Consider the following 13,242-nt stretch of genomic DNA (forward strand, 5'->3'; position numbering starts at 1 on the left):
GACAGGTGAAGTCTGAGTGTGTATTTTGCCCACCTCCTCGCCTACACTTCAATCCTTCTTGCGTACACTCCAATCTATCCTAACCCTAGTCTTATGCAGACACGACTCTTGCTCTTGCCGCTGGTGACACTTTTGCTACTAAACCCAATGGTGGTATTTGTTTTTTCATGTGCTCTGTGTAGAATTAAAAAAACTGTAGATCATATATCTTTTCATGGAGTTTTCTCTTCCCTTGGATGCTGCGTCACAGCATTCTGGGTTTCCTGCTACCTATTCGATGGTCTCTTTTGCTTATTTCTTCTGCCTCCTTTAGTTTGTTTATTTATTTATTGGCTGTGCTGCACGGCATATGGGATCTTAGTTCCCCAACCAGCGATCGAACCTGTGCCCCCTACAGTGGAAGCGTGGAGTCCTAACCACTGGCCCGCCAGGGAAGTCCCTCGTCTGCCTCCTTTAATGTTGCTGATTCTAGGATTCAACTTGACACTCTTCTATGCTCACTTGACACTGCCTTGTTGGGTGATTGATTCAACCCCATGATTTTGTACCCATATCCTGGAGACTCCCAAATATATATCTTACACCAGACTACTCTCCTCACTTATAGACCACATTTAAAAATTTTTCATTTCCTTCTGGATATACTACAGCTTTGTGAAACTTCACATGATCATGTGCTCCTGATAGCCCTGTGTTATTCTATGTTGCGTGTGCTACCACAGCTCCTGAGCCCATGTTTGAAAACTAGCTGGACTTGACCCTCCATATTCATGTTCTGTCCATTTGGTTTCCTGAAACTCGCTAGGATTTATCTTGCCTCCCTCTTCCCAAGGCTTTCTTCTTAGGCTAGGACCGGAGCATCCCATCTGGTCTAACTGCCTTCAATCTTGTCCTTTACCTATCCATCCTTCTCATAGCTGGCAAGGCGGTCTTTGTAAAATAAAATCTGATCACATCATTCCCTTGCCTAAATGCCATCCATGATTCCTAATTGTCCACAGCAGTATTTCCCAAACTGTTATCTGTAAATCATTTCTTTTATAACATATAGAATTAGGTCATATAACTTATAAATTAGATCATCCTTAAAAAGGGGGTTCAGTAATCAAATAAATATGGAAAACACTGAATTCAACAAACTTGAACAACAATCTTTTCACTGCAGAATTTCTCAGGGTCTATATTATGCTAATATACTCTGTGAATTTCCAAGAAGGTATTATTTATAAACTTATTTGCCCACTGCATTCATTTTATTATGAATACTTATTGACAATTCGACAGTCCAGAGCAGCATTGCCCAATAGAACTTTCTGTGATAATGGAAATGTTCCTTACCTGTGTTGCCCAAAATTGTGACCACTAGCCATGTTGGCTATTGAGTACTTGAAATGTGGCTAGTACAAACTGAGGAACTAAAGTTTTAATTTTATTTAATTTTAATTCATTTAAATTTACTTAGCCATATGTGGCTGGTGGTTGCTCTACTGGACAGTGCAGATCTAGGGGATGAAATCTCCTTAGTGGGTCCAACAAGTCTTTATCTTTTCCCACAGCCTCATCAATAATCACTTTTCTACGTGTACATGCTCTAGTCATATGGGCCCAGGGAAATCTCTCAAATATTCCACGTTCTTGCAGAGTCTATGCTTTTGCATGTATTGTTTCCCTGCCGTCTCTGCATGGTAAAGTCTTCCTCATTTTTCAGAGCTCAGTTCAAGAAATACCTCCTTTCGGAAGCCCTCCCTTGTCCTCCTGGTGGAATTAGGCATTCCCTTCTTTGCTCAGGCTGCCTGAGTTTTATTTTAGAATTTAACATCTTGTATTTTAAGTGCTTAAATGTTTGCTTGCCCTCAATGGTTTGTGATGAGCCCCTTGAGAGCAAGGGCTGTTTTTAATTAACGTTTGTATCCTTTGTGATTTCTATTTGGTATGTGGCTCAGAGAGTGTTTAACATTAGAATAAATTTCGATTAGAAAGAGTTAAAACAATGCTTTTTTTCAATTTTTTTCTTTTCATAGCAAAGGGGACAGGAAAACTTCCATTACTTTTCAGTATCCACTGATTATTAAAAGTTTCCACAAACGCCCTAAACCAATCAGACTTGAAAAGAGGCCCACTTCCTTCAGTTTTTATAATGCCTACGATATATATGATTTACTGGGAACTCAACCCGAAAATTGCTTAGAAGCAGGTGTCCTGTCAAGCTTAATTAAGTTTATGTTGAAAATTGGTAATTTATAGTATTTCCGAGTATTCAGAGATTTCCAAATATTAAAACAAAAACAAAAACAAGAATACAACATATGATGGAGTAGGGGAAAATAAATTTGGTTCCAACCAAAGCATTTTTAGTGTTTTTAGTCTAATAAAAATGTCAAGGATTAAAAAAACAAAATTTTGTCATCATCAGTTATTATTTTCATCTTTATTGTTATACGTTTATTCATGTGATGCATTTTAAGTCTACATATTAGTCAAATTCACTATGATAACTTTTTTCAGAATTGGTATTTCTGAATTATATGTTAAATGCTTAGCATACCATTTATGATTCATCTGGGCAGTATCAATAATAACTACAAATATTATATTGAGCACTGATGACTTTTCCTCCCTGTCTTCTGCTCTTCCCTTTTTATTCAGTATTTCCTTCTTTCCTTCCTTTGCTTTCTTCCTCTTTCATTCCTTTTTCCCCTCCCTTCCTCCTTAGATCCCTTTCCTCCCTTCCTCCCTCCCTTCCTTCCCTTCCTCTCCTCTACCTTCTTCCCTCCTTCTTGTTTCTTTTTTCCTCTCAACAAATTATTGAACACAAAGTTTTGGTGTATAGAACACATGAAATTTCCCCACTTTGATCTCTTTAAAATACCCTCTGGCAATCTTAAGTCTTCTTTTTAACAGACAAAATGGTACCTGGATCCTGAGTTGAAGATTTCCTCTCCAGGAGGAAACGTGTTTAAGGTTTGAAGTCAGAGAAGAAGCTATTAGATGAGGGAAAAGTGTATCACTCCCAGTGATGGGCAAAGGCAGGAATGAGAGGAATAGGATAGTTTTCAGAGATGAATTTAAGATAAGTGGGAAATGGAAGGAAAGCAGGGACTGGCCACACCTTCAAGGTGATTGGGAATCATCTTCAAATTTGTTGGAAGAGAGAGAAGACTCTAGGCCTGTGTTGTCCATTACGGTAGCCACTAGCCACATGTAGGTAAATTTAAGTTAATTAAAATATAATAAAATTTAAAAGTCAGTTCCTTGAGTGCACTAGCTATACTTCAAGTGCTCATTGCCACATGCAGCTAACGGCTATCACACTGGAGATACAGAATATTTCCATCATTGTAGAGAGTTTTAGTGGACAGTGCTGAATTTGGCAATGCAGTGATAGATTATGTGAAATTCACTTTTTAACATGCATGTGAACATTATAAGAGAAAACAGGGCTCTTCAATACTGTTTTTGAAACTGTAAACGTTTCTCTCCAAGGTTAGTGTTCTTATTTTCTGGAATTGTTTCTGGGGTTAATGATGGATTCAGTTAGGTAGAGAAGGAAAGGAGAAACTAACATTAGCTGAGGGTCTACTATTAGTTGGAACTTTCCTAGCCATTTTTCATACATTTATTTGATTCTTTCAATAGCCTTACAGGGTAGTATCACTATTACTATTTTTAGGGACAAAGAAAGGATGGCACAGAAAGATTAAGTAGCTTTCCATAAATTGTAAATGTTTTTGCCAGGATAGGAAATCAAGTCTAAACTCCAGTATTTTGCTGAGTCACACAACTCGTTGCTTTAATGAGTGATTCACTTATTTGCATATTTACTCTGTTCTAGGCACTTTATACAGTGAAATGGAAAACATAATGTAAGTAGGAAACATTACTAGACTTTAAATTTTTAGATATAAAATGGTCAGAGTAAATAGGGTTTTAAAATTTGATTTATATTGTTTTATAGTTGTATAAATAAATTGGCTGCATGGAAAAAATATACATAAAATTTCTTGTTATATTTCTTTGTTATAAAAATAATTTCACATTGATATATGATCAGTTTTTTCCCATTGCTCTTGTGTTTAGGACATAGATAAATTTTTATCACAAATATTTGTTTATATTGTAAAGTAATTTGATATAAACTTGACCTAAGCACTTTAATCTACCATTTAAGAATGTTCTGAGCCAGGCTGACACTGTCCTTAGAAAAAAAGCTACAATTTAATTGGTTCTTGGCCATCCATATTTCTGCTGCAAAACATCCCCCAAATTATACAAACTCACTAATATGTACAAGCTGGAAGCTTTTAAACTTGAGAGTTTATTGTAGGCTAAAACAATAAAAACAATTATAATATTTAAAATATTAATCATTTTAAGATTATTATTTTATGTAATGTTTCAAATTTACGCCATATTACAGTCTAAAATAAACCATAAAGAGCAGCTTTTCATATTCATTCCAGTCTTTTCTGATGATTTTCCAGCCAGTGATGTGGCTTGTCCAAGCTATATTTACTAGATTATATTCTGTGCAACAGGGGGTGGGTGGGGTATTCAGGCTATAGACATTTTCAACAGAAAATCTGTTATTTGCAACATCAGTTGTCAGCACAGGTGCCCTGGTTCAAGTGACCCACCCAGTTCTGGGAATGGAAAAGCTGACACAGGACTGTGAAGCAGTTGTCTGATAGCATCTGGCAGGAAACAGAGAAGGCTGAACTTTAAAATAGTCCTAATAATTTCCAAATCCTTCTGAGATTAGGTGGTTAAGTATAATACTTGCAATACATGTATATGCCCTAATTACTTATGGTTGGTAAATTTCAGATGAAAAGTCCTGAGAGAGAGAGTCCGGGGTGGCGGGGGCGGGGTGGGGGAGGGGGAGAGGAGAGAGAGAGAGAGAGAGAGAGAGAGAGAGAGAGAGAGAGAGAGACCAGTTGTAACACACAGCACTTTCATCCCCTTCAGCCAATTATAGTTATAAAATATCTTTCAACAGTGACTATATCTTAGGTAAATAGGTTTAACTATACAGACCAATTAAAAATATGTTACAGTGGAGTAACTGTTACAATGTGTTTCCGAAACAACTCCAACAGAAGGGGAAGCCCAAGGACATTATTAACAGTAATTCTTGCTCTATTACTATAAATATGAAGAATTTGGTGTTTTATGAGTGAATTAATGAACTGAATTATGAATACTCTACTATTTCAATGTCAACACTCTAAAACAAATCTTCGTGGCTCCATCTTTCCAGAGCTATTGCCTTGAGATGTTTATGGATTTTTGCCCAAATCCCAACTATATCTTTGTTTAGTGATTGACAATATTGCTTCTTCTCCAAAGTATTTTTGCCTTTCTAGGCAGAATTACTCAGTCCTCCTACACCGGTTAGGCAAGATCTCTATTCAGGCTCTTACATTGAACATAATTACTTAATTACATGTCTCTCCTCTGGTCTGTGACCTCCTTGATCTTATATGCTGCTCCTTATTCCTTACTGGTTCTGGGCATCTAGCTCACTGCTTGACATCGATACATTTCATGGAGTTAAATTTAGTTTTAACATAGTCTAAAAGTGTTTCTCAAAGTGTGGTCCTGCTATCACCTGTATCAGAATCAGCTGGGTGTTTGCTAGAAGTACAGATTCCTGGGCCCAACAGAACCCACTTAAACAGAATCCCCAGGGTGGGGCACAGGACTAGATTTTTAACAAGGACTCTAGGTGATTGTTATGCACAATGAAGTCTTTTGGTAACAGCTTTTTTGAGATATAATTCATATACTATACAACTCACTCGTTTAAAATGTGCCACCACATAATTTATTTTTGTTTAATCCACAGAGTTGTGCAACTATCCGTGGTGGAAAGCATGGGGGCAGATGTGTTTGGATTTGAGTCTTGCTTCTTTAATATCTATAAGCCTCACTTTCCTCCTCTGTAAGAAAGGAACAATAATATCTTTCTGAGTTATGATGAGAATAGCTAACATTGAGCACTTTACCATGTGCAAAGCACTGGGCTCTACAACAACCCTGTGAGGTGGCTACTACTACTCCCATTTCACAGATGAAGTTAAGAAATTTACCCACGGCCATACAGTAAGTGGTGCCGCTGGATATGAACCCCAGCAGATTGGCTCTGGAGGCAGCCCTATAGCTACTAGACTCTTCTGTAAGGATACAAGATAGTATATAGAATGTTTCTAGCAAGGATGGCATTTTAATTATCTCCCAAAAAAACTCATACCCTTTAGTAGTCATTTCTCATGCCTCTCACCGCTAGGCAACAACTGTAGTTTCTATGTCTACAGATTTGCCTAACCGGACACTTCATATAAATGGCATTATGCAGTATGAGTTCATTTGTGATGGCTTCTTTAAAAAAAGAAGTACCTCATAAAAAAAAGTACCTCATTACTTTAAAAAAAATTAATTAATCTTATTTATTTTTTGGCCGCATTGGGTCTTCATTGCTGCACACGGGCTTTCTCTTGTTATGGCAACCGGGTCTACTCTTCGTTGTGGTGCACGGGCTTCTCTTTGCGGTGGCTTCTCTTGTTGTGGGGCATGGGCTCTAGGCACTCGGGCTTCAGTAGTTGTGGCACGAGGGCTCAGTATTTGTGGCTCTAGAGCACAAACTCAGTAGCTGTGGCACACGGGCTTAGTTGCTCCGCAGTATGTGGGATCTTCCCTGGACCAGGGCTCTAACCCGTGCCTGCTGCATTGGCAGGAGGATTCTTTTTTTTTTTAGCATCTTTATTGGAATATAATTGCTTTACAATGGTGCGTTAGTTTCTGCTGTATAATAAAGTGAATCAGCTATACATATACATATATCCCCATATCCCCTCCTTCTTGCGTCTCCCTCCCACCCCTCCTATCCTACCCCTCTTAGGTGGACACAAAGCACCGAGCTGATCTCCCTGTGCGATGCAGCTGCTTCCCGCTAGCTATCTATTTTACATTTGGTAGTGTGTATATGTCCATGCCACTCTCTCACTTCGTCCCAGCTTACCCTTCCCCCTCCCCGTGGCCTCAAGTCCATTCTCTACATCTGCGTCTTTATTCCTGTGGCAGGTGGATTCTTAACCACTGTGCCACCAGGGAAGTCCGGTACCTCATAACTTTTTATTGCTGAATAATAGTATGTTGTGTGAATATACTACATTTTATTTATCCATTCATCAGTTGATGGATATTGTCGTTATTTCTACTCTTTGGGCTATTACAGAAAATACTGTTACAAATATTTGTGTACAGCTTTTGTGTGGATACATGTTTTTATTTCTCTTGTGCATATAACTAGGAGTAGAAAGTCTGAGTCATATAGTAACTTTAGGTTTTACCTTTTGAGGAACTACCAGACTGTTTCCTCAGTAGTTGTACCATATTACATCCCTACCATCAAAGTATGAAGGTTCCAATTTCTCTACATCCTTGCCAACACTTTCTATTGTCTTTTAAATTATAATCATGTGGTTATGAAGTGTTATCTCACTTCGGTTTTGACTTCCCTGATGCCTAATTGTGTTGAGTATCTTTTCATATGCTCATTGGCCATTTGTATATCTTTTATGGAGAAATGTCTATTCAAGTCCCTTGCTCATTTTAAAATTGGGCTCTTTGTCTTTTTATAATTGCGTTATAAGAGTTCTTTATATATTATAGATACAAGTCTTTTATTAGATGTATAATTTATAAACATTTTCTCCCACTTTGTGTCATTATCATCTTTTTAGTTTCTTGATGGTGTCCTTCGAAGCACAAAACTTTGAAATTTTGTTCAAGTTACCTATTTTTTTCTTTTGTTGCTTATACTTTTGGTGTCATATCTAAGAAATCATTGACTAATTCAAGGTCATGAGATTTACATCTGTTTTATGTGAAAAGTTTTATAGTTTTAGCTCTTACAGTTAGGCCTCTGATCCATTTTGAATTAATTTTAGTACGCTGTGTGGGGCAGGGTCCAACTTCAGTTTTTTTTGCATGTGGCTACTCAGTTGCTTCAGCATCACTTATTGAAAAGACTAGCCTTTCCCCACTGAATTGTTTGACACCCTTAGTGAAAGTCAGTTGACCATAATGTGTGCCACAGTAAAGTTTTAGAGCCATGTGTCTACTGAAATTATGAGCAGACCATTATTTTAAGAGTAATACAAGATAAAGTTATTAACCTTAGACCACTTTAATGATTATTAGTCTTTTTTTTTTTTTTTTTTGGCTGCACCACTTGTGGGATCTTAGTTCTCTGACCAGGGATTGAACCCGGGCCCTGGCAGTGAAAGCGCAGAGTCCTAACCACTGGACCGCCAGGAAATTCCACTTTAACGATTATTAGTCTTGAGATGTGTTTGCAATTCCAAATTTGGTGTGTATACGGAAGTTGTGAGGATGGGAAATGGTGAGGTAGGGGTGGATGGGGAAGGCTTGCACTTTACAACACAAACTATTTAATTCAAGAAACTTACTTGGCAAAATGGTCTTATAGCGATTTTTAGTTCCATGACATGGAATGTCAATTTCTTTGGGATCCACAAAGTTCATTGGTATTTCCTGCAAAAATAAATGAAATCAAATACTGTATTTAATGCTGTCACAAAGAAAATCTTCACGGGGGGCCATCTGATCCAGAGCTCTACTGGACTTCAAAGTCATTCATGAAACAACAGGCTACCACCTCTGGTTGACCAACACCCTTCCCTTCATAAACACATCAGCTGCACCCTGACAAGCTGACGCCAAGAAGCGGCTTTGCGTGTTAGAAAGTACTATTTGATACGCAGTTCTTAAAGAGACATAGAAAACTTTGGTTAGGTTTTAAGAATCCTGTTCCGACATAATTGCTGGAAATATATAAACAGGCAGCTGAAAAACCGCTTTTTCTTAAACAATGTATTCAGATTTCTTCCTATCTTTGTGTGGATTCAGTACCAAAAATTTTATTACGATAGATTCTCTTTTAACAATAATTGTGACTCTTTTAGGATTATGCAAACCTTCCTCCCCAAATGGTAAATATAAAGGGCATTTTTGCTGATTTAAGTGACGATGATATGACGCATTTTTTTGGATTAAGAAATGGTTTATAATTGGACTGTTCCATTTGTGGTTGTAAATGCAACATTTGTAGTGAAGGGCATTTAGGCACTGTCCTCTCGCACTTAACAAGAACACAAATATTTTTATTAAGTCAGGATATCTGTCAAATGATGGAGGAGGGAACAATTAAAGCAGAAGTTGCTCTGTGTGTTAGACAGAAAAGGTGGGCGTCTGATGCTGACTGGGACAAAGGAAACAAAAAGCCAACGTTTTCAAAAGGGTCTGAACAAATATTTAAGGAGTTGATTATACAAAATAGTATGTTTTCTAACTTAAAATTCTGCAAAGGATTGCTTAGATAAGGTCAATGTGCATTAAAATACCTTTTGTCCCTAGATCACATAAAATAATATTTTTGTTATCTACACTTTCTCCTACAGAAAATAGAACTTGACAGCTTAATATTCATTGAAATGAAAGAAATCATCTACAAATTTATTTAAATTGTCCTTGTTTTCAGTCAATCTGAAAATTCAAGAAAAGCCTGACTACTGTGAATTTAAGACTTGGTCCGGTGAGAGGAGTAGCTTACTTTAAAAATATTGTTTCCTAAGCTTGCATTATTTTAGGTATTTACGATATTTATTCCTACTCTCTGCTCCAACTAAATGTTGTAAGTTCTCAGTTCCAAGTTACCAAAATAAGCAAAATTGTTGAATGTTCAGTAGAAACCACATGTTCATGCTTGGGAATTTCCAACAAGTTAGTCTGTTTTAGCAAAGCCGTGAATATCTTTATTCCTCCCCGATCTTTCCTGTTTTCTGACACACACTGACAGTTTGTCATCTTCCAGCATTATCTCTCTCCTCGGCATTCCTTGCTGGCCTCATCTCTCAGGGAAGTAGACTGTGTTAAGGGCTTATCTCATAGAACAAAGAGCTATCTGTGGTTGTAGAAAAGAATACTAGGTGTACCCTTGGCCACTTCTGTGATCACTGACTGGTTCTTTTATTCCTCCCAGTTCTCCTTTTTTTCATACATAAAAGATGATATGCTATGAAGTCTAATTTTTAAAACAACATGCTTGTATTTTAATAATAGTTGATGAAGCTGATAGATCTAACCTATTGTTGTCTCTCGTCATTAGGGTGGTTGCAAACACCTGAACTGACCCTGAAGTCGTCAACTTATTATACCCATCAGCTATGGCTTAAATGTACAACTGCTTTAAGATGCAAGGGGTTCTATAAAATGGATATTCCCCTTGGGCAACAATGAGACCTAAGAAGGTCTAATCTGTCTCCATGCTCTCCAGATTGAAATGTGTGTTCATGCATTATCACCAGCAACACTGATGGGTCAGCATCATTTTTAGCTGAATGAAACTCACCATCATTTTTAGCTCACACTGGGTCTTCCTCTTGTGTTCCTTATTTCATTAAATGACAATACATGCACGCTGTTGCTCAAGTCTAAAAATGGGGGTGTCATCCCTGACTTTTCCTTGGCCGCCTTAGCCTATTAAGCTCACTTCTTGTAGGTGCCTATAGACCCTCCCAAATTTTTTTTTTTTTTTCAGTACACGGGCCTCTCACTGTTGTGGCCTCTCCCGTTGCAGAGCACAGGTTCCGGACGCGCAGGCTCAGCGCCCATGGCTCACGGGTCCAGCCGCTCCGCGGCATGTGGGATCTTCCTAGACGGGGGCATGAACCCGTGTCCCCTGCATCGGCAGGCGGACTCTCAACCACTGCGCCACCAGTGAAGCCCCCCTCCCAAATTTTCACTGCTACTCTTTTAGTTTTGACCACCATCACAGCTCCACGGGATTACGTCTACAGTCTCCAAAATACCTCTTTCTAATGCTGACTCTACTGCAGACAGTGATCTTTTTAAAACACAAGATAAGTCCAAACCCTTAAATATGTATTAAGACTTGGATTTCTTTTATATCTGAAACTCATTTTCTGTCACTTCCCACCTTAATTTCAATGCTCCTGTCAAACTGCACAATTTAATTTCCCGAACAGTGACAGCAAGGCTGTTCCTTCATCCAGGAATGCTCAGCTCCTTCTTGTCACTTTGCCTGGCCAGCCCTCATATACTCTGCCGCAATTCACATTCTAGTTTGAACACTTACCAACAGTTGATGAGATGCAGGGCGGATCTAAAATCCTTGCACTTAACCTTTTGAACTGTAACCATTTTACCGTAAGCTGCCTGAGTGGAAGACAGTGTCATTTTAGAATGTGCCTCTAGTGCCTAGTATATCAAAATACCTACTGAAGAGTGAATCATAAACAGCAGGCTCACCATGAATTCACTTTGGAGTAAATGTGAACTTGCCACGACGTCCCTGAGCTGTGGCCTTGTGAGAATACGGCTGGCTGACTGCAGATACTCCATTGCTACCTTCTCCCGTGGGGTTGGTGTGGCCACAAAGGGTTCAACGTTCCCCAAGCTACTCATGTCCAGGGTAAGAGATACGTTGGACCCTCGTCTACATTGGAGAAAAATGTTATTAGGTTTAAATACTGCATGAATTATTGTGAGCAGATCAGTTTGTCTTTCTGTACATACATATAATTCAGTGAGAACTATTACAGAAATAAGGACCCCAATATCTTCTTTTATGGTACCATAATTGACTATAGCAACTACTCATAGTTTCTTAAGAAACTGACAGTTTTGTTGTTGGAAATAACTCTGAATTGAGAAGATGCACTATAGTTTATTAAGGGGTATAGTTGCTACAGAAATAATAACATGGCTAATAAATTAAGTGAAAAATTTAGGAAAAGTAAACACAGCATTTGAATTGAGGAATGAGATGTAACGCAAACCTACCTTATTTATCTGTATATCTGAGAGTCCAGTATATAAATTCTATATCCACCCTAATTCTTCTGATATCCATATACAATATCCATGATTTTATTGAACACAGGAAGCTCACAGGAGAAAAATAATCTTTTTATTTTAGTTCAAATGATTGTCATTGAAATAGAACTTAAAAGTTTAAAATGTATATATTTTTTATAACTTCTGATTTATCCCTAAAAGATAGGTTTTTCATCCTCCATTTATGTATGTATGTAATGTATATGTAGGTCTATGTGTATAATTGCATATGCATATATGTATTTATTTAATTCTGTGATAAACTTACCAGGGACCATAAAGACCACAGACCCTCGTACTAAATTACAATTGATTCTTCCTCTGTGATTTCCCTCCTCTTGTTGGGAGGCAAGGTGGTGTTCTTCCAACATATAAAGGCTCCTTGTGTCCTGAAAGAAGGTGTGAGTGCCTCTTACTAGTAATATTGGCTGTGTGGAACCAAGAATTAACTATAAAATAGCATATGTTGAGGGTCAAAGTCAGAAATTGTACTTAAAGAAATGTTAAATTTAAAGGGGCCTGAAGTGAGCATCAGGCGATCAAATATGGTGCCAACTGGTTGGTGTCCCAAGGTAATGGAGAACCAGCAATTACAGGTCAAAACAAATGTGAGTGGAGAGAATACAGGAAGATACTAGGCCCAGCATATTATTTCCTTGGAATGGTATTTTACATGTATGGAACACTACCTCAGGAAATACTGAAGTGGCTACAGCTTAATTTTAAGAAATGCAAAATTGTTAGAACATACAACAAAAAATCCAGTAAACAAAAACATATCAGTTCTTTCCTCCTATGAATCTGCTTCTGGTTGTAGCTTTGGTGTCATTCTATAGTTTGATATATAATGTTGTCATTTTTGTTAATTTCTAAATGGTTTGTAATTGTAGTTTTAATTCTTGCTTTAACTCAATGGTAACTAAGTGTTCGCCCATTTATTGTCCTTATTAATGTCTAGTAAGAGTACATGGAAATCAATGAATGGATTTCTAATTACTGGAATTCCTTGATTCTTTCTTTGAGACAAATACTATAAAAATTTTTCTAAATATTTCATACATACTATGGCTGGCAGCTTTTGTTTATCTATCTATGTATCTATTGACATATATCTCTATATATCCTATATAAGCACATATGTACATATATAGCACCTTATATATTATATTATGATATATTATTAAAGATATTATTCCAATCTATTTTTTTCCTTACTTTTTTCCTACTGGATTTCTCATAGCCTGAGATATGTATGTGATTCTTCCACAGTAACTGTTTTTGTTATTTTTCCTTATATTTCTA

The 13,242-nt window shown here is 37.5% G+C and overlaps 1 protein-coding gene across 1 annotated transcript in view; it reads right to left on the reverse strand.

Annotated features, from left to right (window-relative positions):
* The window catches only part of PTPRR (protein tyrosine phosphatase receptor type R), a gene marked incomplete at its 5' end in the record, with an annotated part of 112,669 nt that overhangs the window by 35,361 nt on the left and 64,066 nt on the right, over nt 1-13,242 (reverse strand). The window contains 2 exons of the mRNA XM_022571538.2: nt 8,472-8,556; nt 11,353-11,539. Coding sequence (XP_022427246.2) covers nt 8,472-8,556; nt 11,353-11,539 — 272 coding nt within the window. The remainder of the gene's footprint in view (nt 1-8,471; nt 8,557-11,352; nt 11,540-13,242) is intronic.

Source organism: Delphinapterus leucas, chromosome 11 (assembly GCF_059928025.1).
Source record: "Delphinapterus leucas isolate spDelLeu-1000000601 "Yukka" chromosome 11, BTC_Dleu_Yukka2, whole genome shotgun sequence".
In the NCBI taxonomy this organism is placed as follows: Eukaryota; Metazoa; Chordata; class Mammalia; order Artiodactyla; family Monodontidae; genus Delphinapterus; species Delphinapterus leucas.